The sequence below is a fragment of the Hemicordylus capensis genome, chromosome 6 (genome assembly GCF_027244095.1).
Source record: "Hemicordylus capensis ecotype Gifberg chromosome 6, rHemCap1.1.pri, whole genome shotgun sequence".
In the NCBI taxonomy this organism is placed as follows: Eukaryota; Metazoa; Chordata; class Lepidosauria; order Squamata; family Cordylidae; genus Hemicordylus; species Hemicordylus capensis.
Genome location: NC_069662.1, coordinates 16,130,075 through 16,155,871, shown reverse-complemented (window position 1 = coordinate 16,155,871; position 25,797 = coordinate 16,130,075). Strand labels below are relative to the sequence as shown.

At 45.0% G+C, this 25,797-nt stretch overlaps 2 protein-coding genes across 10 annotated transcripts in view; one reads left to right on the top strand and one right to left on the bottom strand.

The window, feature by feature from the left end:
* Window positions 1-769: 769 nt before the first annotated feature.
* ZNF629 (zinc finger protein 629) lies at window positions 770-23,844 on the bottom strand. 3 transcript variants are annotated; one of them, XM_053261265.1, is made up of 3 exons: window positions 23,733-23,844; window positions 23,002-23,053; window positions 770-3,300 (listed from the first exon to the last, which is right to left on the bottom strand). In XM_053261265.1, the coding sequence occupies exons 1-3, from the start codon at window positions 23,808-23,810 to the stop codon at window positions 1,904-1,906; spliced, it is 1,527 nt and encodes a 508-aa protein (XP_053117240.1). In that variant the 5' UTR covers window positions 23,811-23,844; the 3' UTR covers window positions 770-1,903. The 3 variants fall into 3 exon arrangements, with proteins under 3 accessions (XP_053117240.1, XP_053117242.1, XP_053117241.1); XM_053261267.1 differs by lacking the exons at window positions 23,002-23,053; window positions 23,733-23,844 and adding an exon at window positions 4,934-5,102; XM_053261266.1 differs by lacking the exons at window positions 23,002-23,053; window positions 23,733-23,844 and adding an exon at window positions 4,955-5,102.
* LOC128329689 (integrin alpha-X-like) overlaps window positions 23,408-25,797 on the top strand; it is a 47,824-nt gene continuing 45,434 nt past the window's right edge. For 3 of the 7 annotated variants that reach the window (XR_008309761.1, XR_008309760.1, XM_053261259.1), the window contains exon 1: window positions 23,411-23,595. Coding sequence is in view for 3 of the 7 variants with exons in the window: in XM_053261259.1 (XP_053117234.1) it covers window positions 23,541-23,595 (55 nt within the window). In the remaining 4 variants the exon portion in view is untranslated. Of the gene's footprint in view, window positions 23,596-25,797 lie in introns of all 7 variants that reach the window. The other 4 variants (XR_008309762.1, XM_053261262.1, XM_053261260.1 and 1 more) reach the window with 3 other exon arrangements.

Here is a 25,797-nt window from a genome sequence, read left to right as displayed (position 1 = left end):
AGGGCTGCCACCCAACAAAGGGAAGCTTGGTAGGTTAATCATGAGTTCCATATGATCTGCATAAACTTGCATGTGAATAAAGCCATAGCACTGAAACAAACCACAATCCACATTTTTCCTTTGTTCCTAGATTGCATGTATACATGTGACAGCAAGCTTCACCTCTGGAGGGGCATTTTGTTCTCCTGTGTGAGAAAATGGAAAATTTTAGAAAACGGTTCTTGTCGTTTGTAAGAACTTGCTCTAAAAATAATTAGCAGATTTAGGCAACACTGACTGACATACTGCAGGATGATCCATCAGCACAGTAATGTTGCATTCACACAAGTTACACAATTGCAAAATTTAGTGCAAATGTTACTCAAGAGTACGGTCATTTCTAATGGGCTTACTCTCATATCAGTGCACAAATTTTGCATTTGTGCTACTTCCGTGCATGCAAAATTACTAGGGTGACATACCATTGCACAGTACATGTCAGTCACTGCTTCCCAAGGGCTCTTTGGACCACCACCCTTGCAGAATACCAGCTCCACAAGGAGGGAGCTAAATTCCCCTTTGAGATATTGTGTTAAGGCTTTTCCTAATTGTTAGGAAGCTCTTGCAAGTAGCTCAGATTAAATCCAGCACTCGGCTCTTACAGACCTTCACTAGCTCAATTGCCATCAATGAGGAAATAAGACACTTTTCAGATGGCAAAATGAGACAAAAGGGTAAGTAAAACCACAAAATAAAGCATTTTAGATTTAAACAACTGGATGACTTTAAAAAAAAAAATACATGTACAGAATCTGGTTAGGATCCATTTTAGAAACATGTCCAATTCAAAGCTGCTATTTTCAAAATACATTTTTTTAAAAAAATGTTTTTCAAACACACACCAGATCAAGGTTTTAGAGGCAGCACTTTGAGACCTTTCTATGAAATCCAAAATATATTCCTTTCACAAGGAACAAAAATATTTTGCAGCACCAGGTGAGTTTGGGGGTGGAAAAAATAGCAACCAGCATCATTAACGCCAAGTGTGCTGTGCTAGAGAATTTACTATATTCTTACTCTCTTAAAAACCTTACACAGAGACAGAACTGCAAATAGGATGTTTTTCAAAAAGCTCATTTCAAAAAGTTTGTTTTTGCCAACTATCAAAAAAAGCTTCTTAATGTCCCCCATGTATGCAAGCCTGTCCAGCCACTTTTTCTGAACATTTTCCTTACTGGTGTGGGTGGAAGACAGCATCTGAAAGGCAAAAGAAGGGGGAAGGCAAAAAAGGCTATGATCAGGGAACCTGCATACCTTCATTTAGGACAGCCCCCTTCCCCAATGTCCCTAGGAACTGATCAGGGGAGCCATTCTGCTTTAGAGAAGCATCAACATCTGTAACATGGAAGCAGCTATTAACCCAATGCCCACCTTCATCTCAGACCTTTTTGCATGCCTAACAACCAACACACCTCAGATTAAAGAAATAGATTAAGAGCTGGGTCTTACGATTGGTGAGACCTAGTTTGGGGCAGTGAGCGGGGAGGGAGCCCTGGGCAGCTGGATCAGCTGCCCACACGATTGCCAGCTCCAGAGTGCTCGCTCCGCAAACCTGGTTTTAGGGCAGGGGTTCTTGAGCGGGTTACCTGCACTAGAACCACCAGGCTCGCAGCCCAGCCCGGTGGTTCTTACGATCTGCAAAAATCGGGCTAGGCTCTCCTAGCCCGATTTTTGTAGATCGTGAGAATAGCCCCTAAGTCTGCCAACCTTGGCCTGGAACCAAAGGGTCAAGAATGAATGTGGACATACAGAGGTGAGCAACAACAAGGATGGTTATGACATGTGCATTCCCACCATTCGACAGGTATTGTGCTAGTCAGGTAATACTGTATGCAAGTTAAGGTTCTAGGTGGCCCTCCCTTGTCTAGAGGATGGTCATGGTGGATGCTTCTTCCCCGTGGAGCATCTGGTGTTCCAGGAGCAGTGCTCTGGAGCCAAAACTGAGCCCACACTCTGTGCATGTGTTGGGTTTCTCTCCCGTGTGAGTCCTCTTGTGTTTTGTCAGGGTGGAGCTATCACAGAACCCCTTGTCACAATAGGGGCATTTATAGGGCCGCTCCCCTGTGTGGAGTCTCCGATGGATGACCAGCTGCGACCACTGGCGGAAGGCTCGGCCACAATCGGGACACCCAAAAGGTTTCTCCCCAGTGTGGGTCCGGTGGTGGTTCAGGTAAACAGAGCTCAGGACAAACCCCTTCCCACAGATGTCACACTTATAAGGTTTCTCCCCCGTGTGGCTTCGCCGGTGAATAATGAGAGAGGAGGTATCGGTAAACCCTTTGCCACAATCTTCACATTTGTAGGGTCGCTCTCCAGTGTGGCTTCTCTGATGCGTCACGAGGTGAGAGCTGAGGCTGAAGCTTTTCCCACACTCCAGGCACCGATGTGGTTTTTCCCCTGTGTGGATCCTTTGGTGCTTTTTCAGAGTCGAGTTCTCAATAAAGCTTTTCCCACAATCCGGGCATTTGTGAGGTCGCTCCCCGGTATGGATTCTCTGGTGCTGAATGAGGTGTGAACTCTGGCCAAAGGTTTTCTGGCACATGGGACACTTGTAGGGTTTTTCCCGCGCATGGTACCTCTGGTGCCGAATCAGGTTGGAGGCCTCACTAAAGTTGATCCCACACTGGGCACACCGGTAGGGTGTCTCTCCTGTGTGAATTCTTTGGTGTTTAATAAGATTGGAGTACAAACTAAAGGTTTTGCTACAGTCGGAGCAACTATGAGCCACTTCACCGTCCTCAATGGCTGTGGCCTCCCCATTGCTGTCAATGAGGTAGGCCACCTCTGTCACGTGAGTCCTCTGGTGTACGCGGAGCCTTGCACTTTCATCAAAACTCTTCCCACATTTGGGGCATTTGTAGGGCTTGTCCCCTGTGTGAATTCTCCGGTGCCTAAGCAGGATGGAGCTGCGGTTGAAGGTCTTCCCACAGTCAGGACATTTGTAGGGCTTTTCCCCTGTGTGGATTCTCTCGTGCTCGGCAAGGTTGTTGCTCCGGGTGAACCTTTTGCCACAGTGGGAGCATTGGTAAGGCTTCTCGCCCGTGTGGATCTTCTCATGCTGGACAAGGTTTGAAGTCTTTGTGAAGCTCTTTCTGCAGATGGAACACTTGTAGGGGGCCATCTCACCCACCAGCTCCTTCATACCAGGTTCACCGTCTACTAGGCAATTCTCAGGAATCTCAGATCCATCCTCAGAACATTGGATAATCAAGTTCTCTTCTTGCTGCATTCTAGGGGGATACACGAAATCCTGGTGGGAGACTGGAGAGAAAATAAACGGGGTTATGGGTTATACAGGCTTCACAAAGTTTCCATTCATTTATGGAAGGGTTTATTTTTTTGCTTTATGCCTAGAACACCCTACTCCCAAGGAGCTCAGAGTGGCATTCATGGATAGAATTACTCCTTTATCTTCACAATAACCCTCTGAGGTAGGTTAGAGCAGGAGAGAGAGAGAGAGAGAGAGAGAGAGAGATTGGCCTAGCTCTACAACCAAGTGGGCATTTAGACCAAGGTCTCTGCAGGTTAAATGTATTACTCTAATCACTACAGCACATGGGTTCACAATGTTTGAGTCTCTCACAGTATTAATCTGTATTTTAACTTTAACAGTATATGTGTTGGTAACTATTTTTAATTTAAAGATCTGGACATCCTGTATTTGGAAGCATACAGAGCTGGTGGTAGTAGATACTCATTGTCAACATTTAGTTTCTAAAACATAGTCCATATTAAAAATAGTAACACTGTACCTGTATGGCATCCTAATAGAGGTGTCAAACCATACCTGTGCTTTTTAAAATATTTTAACTATAATGCAACAAAATAATTTGGAAAAAACACTAGTGTGTGCACCTTTAAAAACAAAATAAAACTCATATTGTCTTATTGTTGAAAAGGTCCTCCCCTTTCCTATAGCAATTATTTTATGCTTATGACTAAAACACTTCAGACACTGACTTAGGAGAGTAAAGACTGTCTAGTGGACAGAAAGTAGAACCTTGATCTGGAAAACTTGGAATCTTGCTGCACCTCTATCATGGCCTCAGGCAAACCCATTTCTGTAGCAGCCTCAAGTTCCTTATCTATGAAGCGGGAGCAAACAGGGTGTATCTCATTCAAGAAGCTATCAAGTATTAAAAATAGGTCTGCCCCCTCCAAGCTGCAGTTATTTCCAGCAGTCTGGAGGAAGTAACATTGGCACACTTTAAAGGGTGGTTATAATCATACAAGAAGTTCCTCAACACACTTACTTTTCTTAAACTTCTGTGGGATGGAAATGAGAGCACCACAACTACTCTCAAAGAGAAGTGGCAGGTATTTGCCTAAGTGAAATAAAACCAGCCTGAGGGACAATTGCAGGCAGGAGATTCTGGCACTGCTGTAAAAGAATAAAATGCATGTACCCCAAGGGTATGCATGAGATGTGTATACACACCCGCACCCCAAGGAGGCTTGTGTACCACACTACAGAATATTCTATAAAGAAGTGCACTCCTTTATGTATGTTTAACAGACTTTGCCACTGTACACTTTATGGGAGATTATCATGTTCCTAGTAATAAGGGGAACTTGATACATGCATATATTACTTCCTCTACCATCCCTTTGTTTTTTATAGAAACATATGCTAATAAAGTTTTATTATAATTTACATTGAAACATATTTAAAAGATATGCTAATAAAATATAACCATTTCATACACAAATAGCAAAATATTCATGCACTAATAAGTTTTGCATTGATGAATTCCCCTCCACTTCCTCGCTATCCCTTTCCCCCTCCTCACATTTCCCCATCACTGGTGGTTTTTCTGGCTGCCTCCATCCACAATCTTTTCAGTTTATTCCCCTGCCCTGCAGCAGCCGCTGCTGCCTTCATCTCTCCTCTCACCTAGAATCCCCACCAACTCACCGAACTCAGGGAGCGATCATCCCCCTGGTATCTCCTCCCCAGGGTGGCTCCTTGCAAAAGCCCCCTGGCTAAAAGGGATGCTTAAAGCATCCACCAGAATGCAAAATAACATCTGGAGGCAGGAGCAGAGAGGAAGGTGCAACCTTTATTGGAGCCCCCCACCCCCTTTCCTGCTGATACCTCCAGCACCAGCTGCAGGAACAGCAAGCAGGCAGACAGAGAGCCAGGGACAGATTCGCTCTGTGGTATTAACTCTTTGCTTCCCATCCCTTCGCCGTTGTTGAGCCTCTCTGTGACATGTATTTGCACCAAGCATCAGAATGCAATCCTTTCATCACAAGTCTCCCACAACAAGAAATAAGTGGGGCCCGTAAGAAAATTGCCCTCCATGTGATGGAACAGACACCCCGCCCCCAGCAATTTAAATATCATTTTGTGTGGGGTGGATCTAGGGCGGCAAAGTTTATTCTAGTGCAGCTGGATGCATTTTGTGCAATGCAAAAAAGAAAAGGAACCCCACCCACCAAACCCCCAAACAATCTCCTCCACACACAAATCGGGTACAGTTGTTTTAGGGACACATAAGGACATCTTAGTGGTGTAGTTTGTGATGAAGTCATCCACCTCAATTCAAGATGGCGGATGCATAAAAAATTGAGTCACAAGTGGGCTAACTTGTTAACCACCTGACCAATTTCAATTAAATGTGCTACAGATGTAGAGACATATAGGGGTGGCTCAGTGTGGCATAGTTTGTGATGATGTCACCAACCCCAAATAAAGATGGCGGACTTGTAAGTGTTTGAGGTGCAAGAGGGCTAACTTGTGGACCAACCCACCATGTAACCAATCTGAACCAAATTTGTTACAGTTTTAGTGAGTGGCACATAGGGGTACCTCAGTGGTAGAGCCAGCGTGGTGTATTGGCTGGAGTGCTGGACTAGGACCGGGGAGACCCAAGTTCAAATCCCCATTTAGCCATGCTACTTGCTGGGTGACTCTGGGCCAGTCACTTCTCTCTCACCCTAACCTATTTCACAGGGTTGTTGGGAGGAGAAACTTAAGTATGTAGTATTCTGCTCTGGGCTTCTTGGAGGTAGAATGGGATATAAAATGTAAAAAAAATTAAAAATGTTAAAAAAAAATGGTGTAGTGGGCATAGTGTGGCAATGGAGAAAGGGGATCATGCCTTTGAAAATGTGGTATATTATGGATGGTCCATAGGAGGTAGATTTCTTTTCCGCTCACTCAAAAAATGAAGAAGAAAAAAGGTACTGATGATAGCCAATGAAAGAAGGCAATAGGTTTAATCTTACAGCAACCACAACACCCAGAATGTAGACACCCAGCTGTTAAACACTTGACAAAGTAAGAAAACCTAAAAGCATAGGGTGTGTGTGTGGGAGAGGGAGAGAAATGAACTAAAGACGATTAGGTGGATGGTTATAGACGAACAACGTGAAACGTAAGGTGGCTGTATATCCTCCTTTTAAAAGGACAGTCAGCTTTCTGGGGACAATACCCTCTTTAACCTCCGTGTCCTCTTTTTTGGGAATGTGGACTGGGTGATTCTACTGACAATCAAGTCAGGGAATATTTATTTTATTTATTGTTAAATTTATATACCGCCTTTCATTAAAGCAATCCCAAGCGGTTTACAGCAAAAATTTAAACACAAGATGGTAAAAAAAGACACAATTAAAATATTAAGTGGAATAAAAAACATTAAACAAATCTGATTAAAATTTTAAAACAAAAGCATACAAGCAATACAGACTATAAAGAGCAGCAGCAGAGAAGCAGCAGAGAATCAAATAAATGCCTGGGCAAAAAGCCAAGATTTTACATTTTTTCTAAAAGCTGTGATGGAAACTGAGGAGCGAATAGCCACCAGGAGAGCATTCCAGAGTCTGGGGGCAGCAACAGAGAAGGCCCTGTCCCGCGTGCACGACAACTGAGCCTCCCTCATTGTCGGCACCTGGAGCAGAGCCCCCTCAGATGACCTTGTCAAGCTGGCAGCAACCCTTGGGAGCAGGTGGTCCCTCAGGTATCCCAGGACCAAACTGGGAATACATCTGATATAGCATAATTTGTTTGGATTGCTGCTTTGTCTGGGATTGGGGCAGCTTGCCAGGTGGAGGGCAAAAGGATTAGATGCAGACATTTTATATTTTGGTGTCTGCTTTTTAATGTCGCAATTGGAAAAGGTTGGGCTCTTATGTGTTAATTCATCTGTACATCTATACAGAAAAATCAACATGCAGCATTTATGCAAATTAGTGTCATCTTCAGAATTCATGCAAATTAGTGTTCTTTTTTTGTCCTCTTGTCCATTTTTTTTAGTGACTATCGTCCAATACGTTCTCTTTTTTAATGATCCATCTCCTCATTTATTTATTTTTTAGCAATGTGCTGGACCTGGCCACGCTAATGAAAAGCCTAATAGGCACGAATCTCAGCAGGCAAAGCCTCCTTAAACTCCAGTATAGATGGTGCTTCATTCCTCCTGAATGGAAGAGAAACAAACCCCAAACCAGAATCTTTGGGAGGATAGGTGTTGGAAATGCCCAGGGACATGCTTGTTCTGTTATAGCTAGGCCCATGCCTGTATGCCTCCTCCCCACACATACACAGGCCTGCCACACTGGGAGGTATCCACACATGCACCGAAAACCAGGCTAAGGAAGCCCAGCCCGGTTTTCGGTGCGCAGATGTACTGCCAGGAGATGTGTGGCTCCTGGCGGTGGCGTGGAAACAAGCCCATGTAGGGAGCCTGTTGCTTAGCCTGGATTTGGGGTGTTAGGGAACCCCAAAAGCGGGCTAAATGCTCATGTGTCAGTGCTGCACGGCTTTGTGCAGCACCTACACACAAGTAGTCTCCCAGCTGGCGTTGGAAGGCTCCCCATATTGCACTGTGCACTCACGTGTGCATTATGGAAGCTCCGGGGACCTCCGGGCCTCCAGACCTCCCTACTCCCTCCCTGCTACCAGCAGAAGCCAGCAATTGCCATCCCAACATGGATGGGGTCATCTACTGGGGAGGTAAGCTTTTAGCAGCTTCCTTCCCCTTGCCCCCCTATCCAAGCCCATTCTTCAGTCGTGAGAATGGGCTCAGAAAAGCAATTTGGTCTGCAGAGACAAATGTTGTATTCATGGCCAGATGCTTCCTTGTGATGCAGGGCACACTCTGCAGTGGCGGCACCAGTGACCAGAATAAAAATGGAGGGGGCGGGGCACAGAAGGGGCAAAGTGCATTGATGGCTGAGTCAGCTGTGTCCCACATGTTAGGTTTCTGAAACAGAAATGGGGGGCAGGTGGAGAGGGCAAAGCACTTGTTTGAGGGGGCAACTGCCCCCACTCCCCCCCACCCCACTCCAGTGTTCCAGTAATGGGGAGGATCTGACCATCAGTACATTTGCCTCTGCTGACAAAGGCTATAACCCTGGGCAGTGCAGGGGGTGGGAGGGCAGCCCTTCAGTGTGTGCGGTTTTTATGATGTCTGAAGGGGGCTACTGGTCCAACGTCCCCAAGCGAGCCTCATGGCTGAGTGGGCATTTGAACCCAGGCCTCTCCCCAGTCCTAGTCCAAGTTCATGTAGGCAGCAGAGCCTGTGCTTTCGAAAATATTAGAAACTGATGGCCAACTGGGCCATAAGGGGGCTTTGCAAGAAAAGGTCTTCCACAGTTGTCTGAGAGATGGGCCATTCACAGGTTATGTCCAACGCACTGAACATCAGGCTAGAGAGAAGCCCTATTCAGAGATTATGCTGTATGGGTGTACAGAGGTCTGCACACTTGTAGGTGTGCTTGTGTGAATGACTGTACCTGTGTTCATTTTAAAAGTGAACCTGGATACAGGCCCTTCAAATGCATTGTGCAGATAGGAAGTGTACTTTGGAACCTGTGTTCAACATAACATGTGGATGACTGTACCTGTGTGCATATCTGCACCTGTGTACACTGTACATTAGTACAAATGTCGAATGTGTGAATAGGCCTGCTATGTCAATAAGCTACTTTTTAAAAAATATGTAGTAGTAGTAGTAGTAGTAGTAGTAGTAGCAGCGACTAAAAAAATAACAAGCTGCACATGCTACAGTATCTGTCTCTATACAGCTCTTAGGAGAGGCCCCTCAGAGTCGCTATGGTTGAGCCCATCACCCCCTTCACAGAAGGCTGGGCTTGCTTGTCAGTCTCTGCAGGACCAAAGAAAGCAGCAGGTAGGTCAGTCTCTGCATGACGTATGTTGCCCCTTAGTCAGCGGCTGGCCTTCCTGCTGGCCTTCTCTCCTCTCCAGGGGCATCCAGCTTACTGCCTGTGCACCAAAACCTTCCCATCGATGGATTTCCCACCACTGCTTTTTTATTTGAGCACAGGAGAATGACAATGACAAGGTGTCACTCAGGGATATACTTGGCCAAATCTTGTGGACTTGGTGCCTTAAAAAGCAGCTTGCTCACCCAGTATAGAGGTCATTAAACTAGAGCATTTTTTTACACGTACAAGGTCCGGCAGCAAAACAGTGGTTCTGAACAGCCGCCAAAATTCTTGCTTTCCCCCCTGTGGTCTCCTCCCACTCTGTAGCAGCAGCACGGAGAAAGATCCTGTGCCTTCAGCCCAAATAGGCTTCATTGTTTGGGGCAAACTGGCTCTGCTGAAGACCCCCACACACACTCACCAGAATGCTGCAGACATGGACACAAACCTGACATTCACCTCTGGTGTGGGTTTTTTTGGTTTTTAAAAAACTCTTCCCATCATGGGGAGAAACCGGCATCCTATATCCAGCAAAAGGAATGGAAAGTAAGGTGAAATGGAGAGGATTTGGATAGAGTTGCTGTCACTTACTTATTTGTTTGTTTGTTCATTTATTTTTTTAAACTGACTCTGCCTTTGTGCTTTTAAACAGTAGCCTGTGGAGGAGTGTTATGGGAACACAATATGAATTTTAGCAAGCAAATTTTGAATAAAGGTAATTTGTTGAAGGTAATTTGTTAACCCCCCTGATATGATTTGTAATTTGTTAACCCACCTTAAGTGGTGCAGTGGGGAAATGCTTGACTAACAAGCAGAAGGTTGCCGGTTCAAATTTCCACTGCTACTATATCAGGTAGCAGCGATATAGGAAGATGCTGAAATGCATCATCTCACACTGCGCCGGAGAAGGCAATGGTAAACCCCTCCTGTATTCTACCAAAGAAAACCACAGGGCTCTCTGTGGGCACCAGGAGTCAAAATCGACTTGACAGCACACTTTACCTTTACCTGATATAAATCACAGTCCTTATTTTGTCCATATTTTGCCTTTTGGAAATGCCTTGTTAAAAATGAGTTTGTGTGAGTTTAACCTATAAATGTGTTCCAAGGCCTGAAGCCTAGGATTCACAACTGAGTTTGGATCAAAGAGCCTTTCCAGATGCTGGTTTATGCCATCATGAACACAGATTGCTATGAAAGATTATGCACACAGAAGTGCCACTTCTCTTCCACATGCAGTTCGGTTGGGGAAACCAGAGAAGTAAGCACAAAAAACCCTTCTGTCTGCATCCAATTCTGTTTGAACCTAAGTCTTGGTTAAACTGAACCCTGTACAGCAGAGATTCTCAAACATGGATCCCCAGATGTTGTTGGACTACAACTCCCATCACCTCCTGCCACAATGACATCTAGGTATTGTGGCAGGGGGTGATGGAGGTTGTAGTCCAACAACACCTTGGGACCCACAACACCTTTCCTTGGGACCCAAAACTACAGGAAAGGTAGTTTTACCTGGCTAAGTCATTTTGGTGGCATATGGTGAGGGTGTGCAGTCTTGTGGTAAGAGGCATATGAGAATCAAGATGCACTGCTGCGAGAGCCTGTTTAACTCCTGCAGTGCTGGTGCTGTGCTGTGGATTCAGTGTGGACATGAATACACCAGCAATCTTCCAGGTTCAAACGCAGAGCTTTGGCAGAAGGTTGGCACAGATCAGGGTGCTTTCTAGACTAGCTGCTCAACAGCAGCAAAATGCCTCCATTCAGGCAAGTCGCATTCAAAACAGCAGGGGGAGCAGTCTCGTGGAAAATAACAACCCAAAAAACCAGCAGCTTTCTTACGCTGGATATTGGACGTCCTAGCTTTATATAACCCCAGCACAGCATCCCTCCAGTGGCCTTATGTTTCTTTTTAGTGACCTTATGTTTCTTTTTAGATTGTGAGCCCTTTGGGGTCAGGGGACCATCTTATTTATGTGTTTGGTTTTTTCTATGTAAACCACTTGGAGAACTTTGGTTGAAGAGCGGTATATAAATATCCGTCGTAGAAGTAGTAGTAGTAGTAGTGGTAGTAGTAGTATATTGCAGCAATTAAATTCGAAACAAGGCATTGGAAATGTGAACGGCACCCTGCTGTCCGTGTAGGGACTGCTGTGTCATGACGCAGGAAGTGTGAAAGCACACTTCAGAGATCTGACGTGACCTTGTTGCAGGGTTTAATCTGGAAAGCGCCCAGGAATGAGTAAAAGGATGTTCTTCTTGCTTTGCAGAGGGAAGTATGACACCAAAATAGCAAAGATACTGGTGGTGGTTTTCCTGTGAGGCTCTGTCAGTAATCAGTAACCACCTAGTGCAAAGCTTTCTGTGGCTTGCCCCTTCCTTTTCCGATGTTTCCTCCAGGCCCATCACCTTTGCGCCCCGACTTTTATCTCTTTAAACATCTTTTGCTCTCTTAAATGATTTCAGTTCTTTGAACCAGAGATGCTCAGGACTGGGAGTCTCTGAGACTCATCCACAGAGTCTGCACTCTGTCTGGACTTTGCAATGGGGTGGATGCTGGTCAAAATGATGAGGATCGGTGTGGCCTCAATACCCGAGACCAGCAGTGTGAGGGTAGGGTAGTGGGTTGTTTGGTATGCTGGGCGAAGCTAACCAACTCTGGACAAAAATGAAGCTGAACTTGTGAGTTGAAGCTGAATAAAATACTAGTTCTGGGGGTGGGAGCCACCTAATGGTGCAGCAGGGAAATTACTTGACTAGCAAGCCAGAGGTTACTGGTTCGAATCCCCGCTGGTATGTTTCCCAGACTAGGAAACACCTATATCAGGCAGCAGCGATATAGGAAGATGCTGAAAGGCATCATCTCATACTGCGCAGGAGGAGGCAATGGTAAACTCCTCCTATATTCTACCAAAGACAACCACAGGGCTCTGAGGTCACCAGGAGTCGACACCGACTCGATGACACACTTTACCTTTTCTGGAGGTGGGGGTTATACCCTGAAACTGAATGGATCACATTGAAGAATTGAATAGAGTGTTTGTCTTGCTTCCCATTCAGAGAAGGGCTGGGGCAGGTGAGATAATCACCTGTGCCAAGGGTGATGCATAATTTACCTTCGTAAATCTGGGATGTCCCCTTTGCACCTACTGTATTAAGGGTGTGATTTAATCACTGGTTTCTAGTCCTCAGGGCTGGAGGCTCGAGTAAAAAATAGGAAATTTCTTTGGTGCTTGTGAAAGGAACCTGCTGTGGCTGAGGAGCAGTTTCCATGATTACATTTAACTGACCAAGAGTATTTTAGCCTACGCATAGCATTCCTAGTCACATTTCTAGTCAACTTCCTTCACACTTTTCCCAAGTCAATGGATTCACTCAAAGACCTGATCAGCCCTTTTGTTATCAGTATCAAGCAGAGGAGAGAGGCACAGATGCACTCCCTTGCAAAATGTCTTTCTCTTGTTTGGTCTCAAAGATCAGTCTGTTAGTCACAGTCAAAGGCCAAACACAAGCAAGGGCTCAGAAGCCAGGGAATCCAAGAGCAGGAATGGTCTCTGCACCCAGACAAGGTAGCACATCCTTCACCAGGAACTAAACAGGGGTGTGCATCCCTTTTGGTTCTGCTGGACCTCTCAGCGGCATTCTATACCATTGGCCGTGGTATCCTTCCGGACTGCTTCTCAGGCATAGGGATTGGGGGTGGTGCCTTGGAGTGGTTCCAGTCATTTCTTCGGGGGAGACTCCAGAAGGTGCTGCTGGGGGACATTTGCTCGGCTCCTTGGCCTGTGGGGCCCCACAAGGCTCAGTATTGTCCCCTATGCTGTTTAACATCTACATAAAACCACTGGGAGAGGTCATCAAGAGGTTAGGACTGAAGTGTCATCAAATGCAGATCCTACCTTTCCCTGACATCAGATCCTAGGGAAGCAGTGGATGTTTTGAACTGGGGGATGGAGGCGGCAATGGGCTGGATGTGGGCTAGCAATCTGAGGCTAAATCCAAACAAGATGGAGGTGTTGCTGGTCAGTAGAAAAGCCAATCGGGATAGAGTGATTCAACCAGCTCTGGATGAGGTTGTACTCCCCTTGAATGAGCAAGTACACAGCTTGGGGGTATTGCTGGACTCAGCTCTGCTTTTGGTTGCTCAGGTGGAGGCGGTGGCCAGGGGTGCCTTTGCACAGCTTTGTCTAGTGCGCCCGCAGTGTCCCTTTCTTGAGAAGGCAAATCTGGCCATGGTTAACCATGCCTTAGTCACATCGTGGCTGGATTACTGCAATGCATTCTATGTGGGGCTGCTCTTGAAGAATATTCAGAAGCTTCAGTTGGTGCAGAATGCAGCTGCCAGGGTTCTCTATGGAACTGCTCACTCGGAGCATATTATACCTATTTTGAAAGAGCTGTACAGGCTGCCAATTTGTTTCTGGATCCAATTCAAGGTGCTGGTTATTATCATTAAAGCCCATAATAGTTTGGGTCCTGGATACCTGAAGGACCGCCTGCTCCCAAGGGTTTCTGACCGCCTAACAAGGTCGTCAGGGTGGGGGGCGGTGGCGGGCACTTTGCTCCATGTGCTGACAGTGAGAGGGGCTAAATTGATGTGCACGCGAGACAGAGCCTTCTCTGTTGTTGCCCCCAGGCCCTGGAATGCTCTCCCAGTGAATGTTCGCTCTTTGACCTCTGTGGCTGCTTTTAAAAAACAACTGAAGACCTTTTTATTTGTTCAGGCTCTCAAGTTTCTCAGCTTTCCTGCTTCTTTTTATCTTTTTTATGGTCGGTGGGCTTTTGTGGGGTGTGTGTGTGTGTTTTATGGTTTTTACTGTTTAACTGACTTTAAGGTTTTAGATGTGATTTTCATGAAATTTCATTGTATTTTAACTTTTTAAAATCGCCCTGGGATGCCTTATGAAAAGTGCTATAAAAATAAATAAATCCACAACAAAGTTGCTTCAGCAAACAGCCTTAAATACAGAGCCAGCACAGCAGCTCTGCCCAGGCCTGGAATGTCTTAAAGGGGCTGCAGTAGGTAAGTTAGGGTTGACCTGCTGACCTAGAATTTAAAAAAAAAATCATTAAAAATTGCCCAATTGCTTTGTGGGTTGGATGGTAGGTAGCACCCATCACCTCCTACCACCCAACCCAATTTGAAGTCCCTAGGGGCTACCTATGGAGAATAATGGGCCGGTTAAAATCCCCATTATTTCCTATGGCAGAAATGGTTTGAACCATTTTGACCTTGCTTCAAATTTGAACCAGACCAGCAGTCAGTTTGTCAGAACCGGTACTCGAACTGGAAGCCCTGGTTCAACTCTGTTTCAAATTCAAATTTATTTATTTATTTTTACACTTATATCCTGCTCTTCCTCTGAATTGAATTGTGGGTACCAGTTCCATACTCACCCCTAGTCACGACCACTCCCCCCCCGGGAGCCCCTGGTGCCCAGCTCAGGGGTCATGGCCCCTTCATCCTGGGACTCCTCCGTGTCCAATGTGTCCGACACTGAAGCCCTTTGCTCCAAGGGGGCCCGTATAGAGGCTTACATGGCAGGCATTTGGCATATCTTTCTCGCCTCCTTTTTTCTCTCCAGGTCAGGTTCTTTGAGCGACAATATAAGGAGATGTTGAATGAAGCTGAAGCTGACAATGAAGCCACAAATCCCACCCCTCAAGCCACGGATTCATCTCCTCCCAGCAACGATACTTGATACTTCTTGTCGATATGGGTGGTCATCACCTAGCATTAATACATCTTTATGGTCCAACTACAGATTCTCCTGGGCCATTGCACAGTTGTTCTGAATATTTACACACATTGTCAATTGACCATTAAATTCTAGGTGGCGATCTAAATCTTGGAGCGCCCCCACCCACACTTGATCATAATACACCACCGTTCAAATGGCACTTATATTTATTACAAACATATGTCTGATTTTAATTTAGTGGTTTTCATCTCCTTAATCTCCCCCAATGTGAATATTGGGGGAGATTTCATTAATCCATAAACAATGTTTCTAGTTGGATTATTTTCTGATATACCATTCAATTGTTTTCAAAGTTCAGGAATGTAACGTAAAGTAACAGGAATGTTGTTACAATTTCAGACCACACTCCAGTTAGGATAGTCATGGTATTTTCCTTCCACCTTCTCTAGATGATATATGAATGTATCCTTATTGAATATTCAGTATTTCATTAGGCAAGTGGAACCATAGATGGTGGAATTTTTTTCACTTTAGGGGTTCTGTTACATCATTGCCCTTGGTTTGGGATACATTCAAAGCATTTACACAGGGCTGTATTACAGCTTATGCCTCTCACACACCAAAAATATAAGTATGGCTAAGGTTGTAGCCACAGAGAAAGAAGTTCAGGAATTATTAATTTTATATGCATCACACCCTCCTTCTGAACTGCATAGATCTCTACTCACGGCCAAACATAAATTTAACAAACTATAATCCTCAGAAACTGAATTTTTAAATTCCACTAGGCAGAGCAGGGTGAAGCCTAGTAAGCTTTTGGCCTCTAAATTGAAACCGATAAAGCAGCGAAACAGAATACCTTCCATTTATGATACTCAGAACATAAAAAGAAATGAAACATTTTGTTTATTGTAGATGATTCCTGGCACAGTGCACCACATTTTGCATAGAAGCATTGTGTCTAATTATTTGGATCACTGCGGAACTGCAGAGTCACACAATGGCATAGCTGTACCTAACCGATACTTCCCTTAGGTCTCGGAAGTCACTAAACACAGAAGTTGGACTGTTTTTTTAAAGCTTACTTTTTGAAGGGAAGAAGGCTCAGTAAATTGCATGGGTGTCGGAGCACTACCCCCGCCAATTGAACCAGTCCCATTTAATTCAATGGGATTTACTCCCAGTAAGTGAATATAGGAATACAGCCTTTGCCCTGACCCCAAAATGGGTTCTGTAGATGCCCATGTGAGATTGTCATGTCTTTGTGTGTGTCTGTCTCAAATACCTGTTGCATTTGCGGTCTGGTATAAACCAAATTCACAGCATATGGAGGGGGTCCTAGGAGACCCTGACAGGAGTATTTTTTACACTCAAAGGATTGATTGATTGATTGATTGATTAAGTGCAGTCAAGTTGGTGTTGACTCTTAGTGACCACATAGATAGATTCTCTCCAGGATGATCTGTCTTCAACTTGGCCTTTAAGATTTCTCAGTGGTGCATTCATTGCTGTTGTAATCGAATCCATCCACCTTGCTGCTGGTCGTCTTCTTCTTCTCTTTCCTTCCACTATCCCCAGCATTATGGACTTCTCAAAGGAGCTGGTTCTTCACATAAAGTGTCCAAAGTATGATAGTTTGTGCCTGGATATTTGTGCCTTGAGTGAGAATTCTGGATTGATTTGTTCTATGATCCATTTGTTTGTTTTCCTGGCTGTCCATGGTATCCTCAAAAGTCTTCTCCAGGACCAAAGTTCAAAAGTGTCAATGCTTTTTCTGTCTTGCTTCTTCAAAGTCCAGCTTTTGCATCCATAGAGTGTCATGGGAAAAACCATTGTCCGAAAGATTCTAATCTTTGTAGGTGTAGACATGTCACAGCATCTAAATATCCTTTCCAAGGCCTTCATTGCAACCCTACCAAGTGCTAGTCTGCGGTGTGTTTCATGACTTCTGGATCCTTTACTGTTGATGGACGATCCTAAAAGGCAGAAGCTATCCACCACTTCAATGTCTTCATTATCAATTCAGAGGCTGGTTGCTGTACCCTTTGTCATTAGTTTAGTCTTTACATTTAGTTGTTGTTCCATTTTTTCACTGCGCTCCTTGACTTTCATTACTAGAGCTTGCAGATCATCTGCATTCTCATCTATCAGAGTAGTATCATCAGCGTAGGGCAGATTATTGATGTTTCTTCCTCCCACTTTAAAACCAAGCTCATCTTCTTCCAATCCAGCTTCTCTCAGTATATGTCCAGCATATAAATTGAATAAAGAGAGAGAAAGTATACAGCTTTGTCTTACTCCTTTGTCGATCTGGAACTAGTCTGTTTCACCATGCTCCATCCGGACTGTGGCTTCCTGCCCTGTGTATAGGTTTCTCAAGAGAACAATGAGATGCTCTCAGACACCCATTTTCCTAAGGATATTCCACAACTTGACATGGTCAACTTCAATCAAAGGCTTTTCTGTAGTTAATAAAGCACATATAGACTTCTTTCTGGTATTCTTTGGCTTTCTCAATTATCCAGCGTGCATCAGCAATTATGTCTCTTGTTCCTCAGCCTTTTCTGAAACCAGCTTGAACATCTGGCATTTCCCTTTCCACATAGGGCACTAATCTACGATGGATGATCCTGAGCATTATTTTGCTAGCATGTGAAATTAGGGATATTTTGCAGTGGTTTGCACAATCTGTTAAGTCTCCTTTCTTTGGTATGGGTATGTAGACTGACCTCTTCCAATCTGTTGACCACTGTGTTGTTTTCCAAATTTTCTGACATAGTTTGGTTAGAGCCTTGACTGATTCTTCTTCTGTTGTCTGCCTGCCATATTTCTGTAGCGATTCCATCCATTCCTGTAGCCTTCCGACTTGGTAATGACCGAAGTGCTGATCTAACTTCATCTTCCCGTACTAGAGGTTCTTGCAAGTAGGGAATATCTTCTAGAGTATCTTGGATGTTGACATTCCTGCTGTACAGATTTTCAGTATACTACTTCCATCTCTGATCTTTTCTGAATCAGTTACTATCTGTCCTTTGGCATCCCTTAACATACCAGTTTGAGGTTGGAACCTCTCTCTGAGTTCATCTTTTGGAAAACTTGCCTTGTTTTTCCGTGTCTATTTCTATCCTCAAGGTCTTTACAGATGTCATTGTCGTACTGTTCCTTGTCGCTTCTAACAGCTTTCTGAAATTCTCTATTAAGTTCCTTCCTGAGGTCTTTTTCTTGACTTTGGCTTCTCTCCTCTTCTTGGCAATTTCCATTGCCTGTTCTGACATCCATTTCACTTTCTTCTGTTTCCTGGTCTTTGGCAGTCTCTTTTCACATTTGCCATTAACAACTTATTTATTTCTTGAATTTTTATACTGCCCTTCCTAATTTGGCTCAGGGCCAAATTCTTTGATTTCATTCCACAGTTCCTCTGGTTCCCTATCAAGGAGGTTCAGAACTTCAAAACAGTTCCTGATGTTCTCCTTGAAAATGGTGGGTACACTCAAAGTATAGACAACCCCTTTTTGTAATGATGTAATCCATGTACCGACAGATAGCAAACCAAATTTGGAGCACATCGTAATGGGTCCTACAAGGGCCCCCATGTTAAGAGTGGAAAGTTGGCTCCATTTGTGCTACTAAGAACTACATTAAAATATTATTTTGACATATAAACTTGTGGTACAGTTTTTTTGCCTATCTATGATAAAACACAAAGAGAGAGATTTCTGTGTTACTGATGACTATGAACTTTCTATTTTAGAAAACTATTTTTTGTCTGCCTCAAAACTGAAGGGTCACAACGTCTGCTACCAAAAGCTGTGAGCTCACTGTGCAAAAGGATTTTGAAACTGACTTATGCAAAAATAGGCCATTCTATCATTTCCTCATCCCTTTTGGGGTGCCTGCTTTCCACATTAGCATGCACAGCCAAAACACAGAGAAGAGGAAGTTTATTTATTTTTTAATGTTAAAAAAAAATAGTAAGGAGAAACAGAACATTACATATGGCAAAGGTTCTTGGCTTACCACAGAGTGATCATGCTGTAAAACGACAGATTTGCCTTCCTAAGCTGTATTTGGCACATTTCAGACACACCAGCCTCTGTTTTTAAAAGGCAAGTTTCTAGCTGTCATGAATGTGTCACTCGGTTCCATTTTAGAAAAAGGGTGTTTCAGGCAGAATTGACCTCTGATCTCTCTTTTTATCTCTTTAACTACTGGAAGAATTTGATGCACTTATTGGGGAAAATGAGTAGGGGACTATCCATAAAGTATGTCACCCATGGAGACAAAAGGGCATAGCAAAATTAGAACCCAGAAAAGAGAGAGGGATTGAGGAATGAAATATGGCAAAATGTGACAATGGAGGAAGTGGATAATGCCTTTGAATAATGTGGTATTTTATGGATAGTCCCTAGGAGGTAGATTTATTTCCCTCTCAAACCCCCCTCCCCAATGGATAGTGATGGTAGGTAGCCAATGAAAAAAGGAAATGGGTTTAAACTTAAAACAACTCAATCACAGCCATTTATGTGGCTTATAGAATGTAGGCGCCTGGCTGCTAGACAGCTGACCAAGTAAGACAACACAAAAGCACAGGGTGTGTGTGTGTGGTAGAGCAATGAACTAAAGACAGTTAGGTGGGTGGTATGCATGGACAACCTGAAAAGCCCAATGGGCATGAATTTCAGGGAAAGCTTCCTTAAACTCAAGTATAGGAGGCACTTTATCCCTTCTGAATGAAACTAACGAAATTGAACTAGAATGTTCGGGAGGATAGATGTTGGAAATGTCATCTCTTAGGGGCCGATATTGTCCACATATATGACCAAAAGGTATTTTGGTCATGCCTTCAAATCATGAAATGTCACATATATTTTGGTTATTTGGGGGATCTATCCATTTTTGGATATGATAGTGTAGCAGAAATTAAGAGCAGGCAATTAGGAACATAGGAAGCTGCCATATTCTGAGTCAGACCATTGGTCTATCTAGTTCAGTATTGTCTTCATAGACTGGCAGCGGCTTTTCCAAGGTTGCAGGCAGGAGTCTCTCTCCGCCCTATCATGGAGATGCTGCCAGGGAACTTGGAACCTTCAGCTATTCCCAGAGCGACTCCATCTCCTGAGGGGAATATCTTAGTGCTCACACTTCTACTCTCCCATTCATATTCTAAAACGAGTCTGTTGCTTTTTGAAAATTGTAGGGCTAACCATCCATACTGCTGCAGTCATCTAAAACGCCAACTGCAGTGCTGCAGAACAGGGCTGGCTACCACTTAAAATTGTGCAATTGCACATCTGTGACCCTATAGCCAATGGAAATAATGGCCGTAGCATTGTGGAAATGTGATTCTGCAATTTTAAGTGGTAGCAGACCAGCCTTGTTCCACAACACTGTTTTTTGGACACATACTCCCAGGACAGTATTATTTATTTATTTATTACACTTATATCCCGCTCTTCCTCTGAGGAGCTCAGAGCAGTGTACATGCTTATTTTTTATCCTCACAACAACCCTGTGAGGTAGGTGAGGCTGAGAGATACATGACTGGCCTGGAGTTAGCTAGTGAGTTTCATGGTTGAATGGGGATTCGGACTCGGGTCTTCCCGGTCCTAGTCCAACACTCTAACCACTATGCTATGCTGGTTAGCATCATTGGCAGAAATGCTAAACAGAATAGTAGATTTTGGCTCCCCACAAGCTACACACCTCTCATAAGTTCCCTGTGTACAGGGGCATAGCAAGGTTGAAGTGATCCCTGGGATAAGAGGCAAATATGGACCCTTGGATCCTTTGCCTACTTCTCCTCTCTCCCTTCTGTGGCTTTGCTGCAGAAGAACTATGTGGACATGGTGAAAAATCTTGCTCCCCTGCAAATAATATCACACACTCCTGGATCAGGAACCAGCAACTTGCCAATGAGTCAAGGAGACAGGAGGGGAAAGCAAAGAGCAGGCTGTTTCCTAACCAGCGGGGCTCCCTCTCCCTCATGGGCCCGGGGATGTATTGATGGGGAATTGTCCAAAAAGCTCATCAATAATCAATAAGTGTAGACAAGTTGATTCAAGCTTTTAGCAGAGGCTGACAGGCCAGAATGAAGTTGCTGTACTAGTCAAAAAATGTGAGGATTTCAGCCAAAGAGATAGCGAATACAAAAGAATGCCTATGAGAACCAGACAGCACCTCAGCTAGTTGGCACCTTATGAATACACTGTCTATATTCACCCAAAGTCCGATAAGAAGTAAGCCAAGGAGAAAAACAGCATTAGGTGCCAAGTTTGATTGGCAAAGTGTGAATACATCTATTTTTATGACAAAGATTTGTATGTAGAGCTGTCTGATTTGTTTTTGATTTGTCTGCTTGTTTGTAAACTATTATTATTATTATTATTACTATTACTACTACTACTACTACTATTATTATTATTATTAATTTACACAGTCAGACAGGTGTTATTGACTGGTTTGTTTTATCCAGACATCGAGTCCTTCCCAAGGACCTGGGATGGCTGAATTTTATTGTCAATTGTTATAGATATTGTTGCAGAATATAGGCTGTTCCCAGTAAAGCTGCTTTTTGTAAATGGCTGATAGTGATTTCTGTGGCCCCTATGGTGTTGAGGTGCTCTTCAAGGTCTTTTGGAACTGCACCCAGGGCGCCAATTACCACTGGGATTATTTTGGTCTTTTTCTGCCACAGCCTTTCAATTTCAATTTGTAGCTCTTTGTATTTTGTTATTTTTTCTATTTCTTTTTCTTCTGTTCTGCTATCCCCTTGTATTGCTATGTCGATTATTTTAACTTGTTTTTCTTTCTTCTTGGGAAAACAACAACACAAAAAAACCCCAATTATTATTATTACATGTTATATCCCGCTCTTCCTCCAAAGAGCCCAGAGTGGTGTACTACATACTTGAGTTTCTCTTTCACAACAACTCTGTGAAGTAGGTTAGGCTGAGAGAGAAGTGACTGGCCCAGAGTAACCCAGCTAGTTTCATGGCTGAGTGGGGATTTGAACTCGGGACTCCCCAGTCCTAGTCCAGCACTCTAACCACTACACCATACTGGCTCTCTATAAAACTCAAGAGCAAGAAAACTTCAGTGCTCAGAGCACGCCAAATTCTTGACGTGTGTGGTGACTTCATGATCATGAAGAAAGACTAATGTGAATACACCCCACCCCTCGCTGTTTGCTTCAATTGTTAGGCAGCAAGCCTTATTGCAGGGACCTGGCCCTGTTTGAACCAGAAGGGCAAGGTCTCAGAGGATTTCCCCGCTACAGTATCTACCCCCTGTTCAGTCACAGCGAGGCCCCTGCCTGTGTACCACCTTCTCCCCACAGGCCTGCAAAACATAGAAGCAATTTTGTCTGCAGAGAAAAATGCTGTCCTTGCAGTCGGATACTTCACGTTAGGGCACCATGGCAGCAGCACCAGAAAAAAATGGAGGAGGACGGACACAGAAAGGGCAAAGTGCATTGATGGGTGAGTGAGCTGTGTCCCACATGTTAGGTTTCTGAAACAGAAATGGGGGGGGCAGGTGGAGAGGGCAAAGCACTTGCTTGAGGGGGCAATTGCCCTGATCTCCCCCCACCCCCAGTCTTCCAACCTGACCATGGGAAGAACATTTGTCTCTGCAGACAAAGGCTATAATCTGACAGTGCAGGGGTGGGGGGCCCTTCAGAGTGTGCTCTTGTTGATGTCCCCAGTTTGATACCCCCAGATGATGTTGGGTGATCTCCCCAGTTTGACCTTCCCAGTTTGACCTCCCCAGTTTGATGTCCCCAGTTTTTTGTTTGATGTCCCCAGTTTGTATAATGTCTGAAGAGGGCTAATAGTCTAAAGTCCTCAAGCGAGTGGGCATTTGAGTGGGCACTTGAACCCAGGTCTCCCCAGTCCTAGTCCGAATTCATGTAGGCTGCAGAGCCAGTGCTTTCGAAAATATGACCAGCTAATGGGCAACTAGGGACACAGAGAGGGCTTACACAAGAAAAGGTCAGGCCTCCCAAAACCTTCCACGGTGGTCTGGGCATTTTAAACGCATTTAACGTGTTTTAAACACATTAATTAATTAATGCATTTCACACACTATATTGTACCTGCATGCCAATGTCTGTACACTCCTACATGTTTTTGTCTGAATGACTGTGCCTGTAATTTAAAAAAGTGAACCTGGATACAAGTCGCTCAAACGCAGGGTTCATAAAGAAAGTATACGGCTGTGCCTGTGTTCATCATAATGTGTGAGTAACTGTACACTGTGTACAGTGTACACTTGTACAAGTGTTGAAGAGAACATGTGAGCGGGGATACTGTGTCAGCAAGTGTGGGCTTTTTAAAAATCATAAATCCCAGTATAAGCTGGATGTGGTAGCATTTCTATTTTTATACAGATCTTAGGGGAGTCCCCATCTGCCTTTGCGTCTAACTTTCAAGTCCTCTGTAGCCACCCTGAGTCACTCTGTTTTCGCCCATCCCCTTCTCAGAAGGCTGGGCTTTCTTGTCAGTCTCTGCATGACCAGAGAAAGTAGTTGGTCAGCAGCTGTATTGCATATCTAGCTACAAGTTCTCCTCAAGCAGCCCCTTGGTCCTGCCAGCCTTCTCTGCTCTTCAGGGGCATCCACCCTGCTGCCTGGGTATGAAATCATCTCCAGTCATGGATTTCCCGCCACTGCTTTTTTACCTGAGCACAGGTGAGTGACAACGGCAAGGGAAAACAAGGGTGTCAGCTGGAGATACGCAGCCAAATCTTATGGGCTTGGCACCTTTTTTAAAAAAAGCTCAGCCTATATAGAGATAATAAAAATAAAGTGGGTTTTTTTTAACTTACAAAGTCCAGCAGCAAAGCAACGGCCCTGTACAGCAGCCAGATTTCTTGGTTTTCTCCTGTGGTGTGGTCTCCTCCCATTCTGCAGCAGCAGCAGCATTCAGTAACGTCCTATGCCTTCTTTTCCCCAGCCCAAATAGGCTTCATTGTCTGGGTCAGGTTGGCCCTGCTGAAGACTCCACACACATACACACACTTGCTCTACAAACACAGAACAACATGCTGGAGCCGTAGACACAAAGTTTACATTCTCTCCTGCTTTTTCACAGTGTGTATTCTCTCCATCGCAGAGAAAGAAAACAGGCTGCCACTGGGAGCATTTCCAGGAGGTCATTCATACCTGGCTTTATGCCTCGGGGTATCCGAGGAGCGAATCTACTTTGCAGCTGCTTCGAGGCAGTTTAATTCGGGGGATTAGATGGACAGTTCACATAGCCAAGGGCTCCCCCTTGCAGTCCCTGCGATCTTTCACCTTTGTGTGTTCTCACTGATTGCTCTGGGTTTTTTCTCCATGCCTTCACCTGGAGGTTTTACAGACAGGGCTTCACCGCCCCACCCACCCGAATCCAATCCTGATTGGAGTGTGCCAGTCTACATATTCACTGGATTTTATCCAACTTCCCTGTGGGCTATCAGGGACCAGGACAGATAGGACTTTGATTCTCCCTGAATGGAGGCTGCGAATTCTGGCTTAGCCCGAGTTATGTCTGGCGGGGGGGGAAATCCTCTATTTTTAGCAGCTTTTGAAAAAAACTCTGGGGCTTCTGCTTTCTCCGAAGGTGTTGATGGAGGTGCTGATGGCCATGCAAATGGTCCATCTAATCCTTTGAATCAAAATGCCTTGAATCTGATGCGAAGCAAATTCGCTCTTCAGATACTCCGAAGCATAGAGCAATGTGTGAAAAAACTCCCTGCTGCATCTGACCAAATCTTTGCCTTTGTGAGCAACTGCCTTCGGCACCTCACTCCCCCCCCATTTAAGAGGTGCTTTGCAGAGGGCTGGGCTGGGGGTGGGTGGGTGATGTTTGGAGAAGCTGGGAGGAGCAGCTTGGCTTGAAGCCCCCTACCCCACAATCAGAGGCTGGCGTTGGTCCTGGCATTGCTCTGGCCAGGCAGGCAAGGCGAGGGTGTTTCAGTGCAGGGGCGTAATTACTATTAGGCAAGGGGAGGCGGCTGCCTGGGGGCCCCCCACGCCTCGAGGGGCCCCCCAGAGGCAAGTCACATGTGAAGTGTGTGTGTATGTATCAGCGAGGGGCCTGTTTTAAAATTTCGTCTCTGGGCCCACTCCAGCCTTTTTACGCCCCTGTTTCAGGGGGTGATGGTGTGGATGGGGAGGGGGTTGCCTGGCAGGGAGGGCATGCCCGGGACCCCCAGCAGTGAGGGAGAACAGCTCCAGAAGCTTCTCTGCTTTTCACCCCCTGCTGCTGCGGCTGCATCCCTGCGCTTCTTGCTTGGCTGGGAGTCGATCCCCACAGCAGACCAGAGATGCAGGCAGGCAACTTGCTGACCGTCCGAGGCAGGGGGAGGCTGTGAGGAGTATCAGCAGATACTCCAATCCCATCAGAGACAGAGGAGGAAGGGAGAGAGCTTGGCAGCTGTTATGGGAGAACAGAATTTCACCAATCTGCCACAACCCTCCCCCCACCCCCAGCACCTGCAATTGCAAATCACTCAGAGCAGACCATACCATCGAATTACTGCCAATGGCCAATCTACACATCAAAGGAGAAGTCCCACTTCGCATTCCAGAAAGCTCTGTTTAAAAAAGAGAGAAAAAGCTGCCGCAAATAGAGGATTTCTTTTTTAACCCCAGGCATAATTCGGGCCAAACTAGAATGTGCAGTAATTCAGGAAAGCAGGAAAGCAGAGTCAGGGGTGTACTGGTCTCTGATAGCTCGCAGAGACTTCGGGGTTAATGCAGCTGGTATGTGGACTCGCAGCCTCCATTCTGGAGGGGATGTGAGCAGAACGCCATGTGTGTAAAAGGACTTTTACCTCAGAATGGAGGGTGTGCGTTCGCATATCAGCCAGATTCGTGCTGAAGTCTGTGTGAGATATTGGGGAGCGC

What these genes read in the sequence shown, in the direction of transcription:
- ZNF629 (XM_053261265.1), bottom strand. Translation starts at nt 23,810, where the DNA reads ATGGGAGGAGACCACACCACAGGAGAAAACCAAGAAATCTGGCTGCTG. An exon ending in TTGCTTTGCTGCTGGACTTT is followed by an intron (nt 23,054 to 23,732) that starts GTAAGTTAAAAA and finishes TTTAAATTACAG; the next exon opens with GCACAGTCATTCAGACAAAA. An exon ending in GTACAGACATTGGCATGCAG is followed by an intron (nt 3,301 to 23,001) that starts GTACAATATAGT and finishes TTTTCTCTCCAG; the next exon opens with TCTCCCACCAGGATTTCGTG.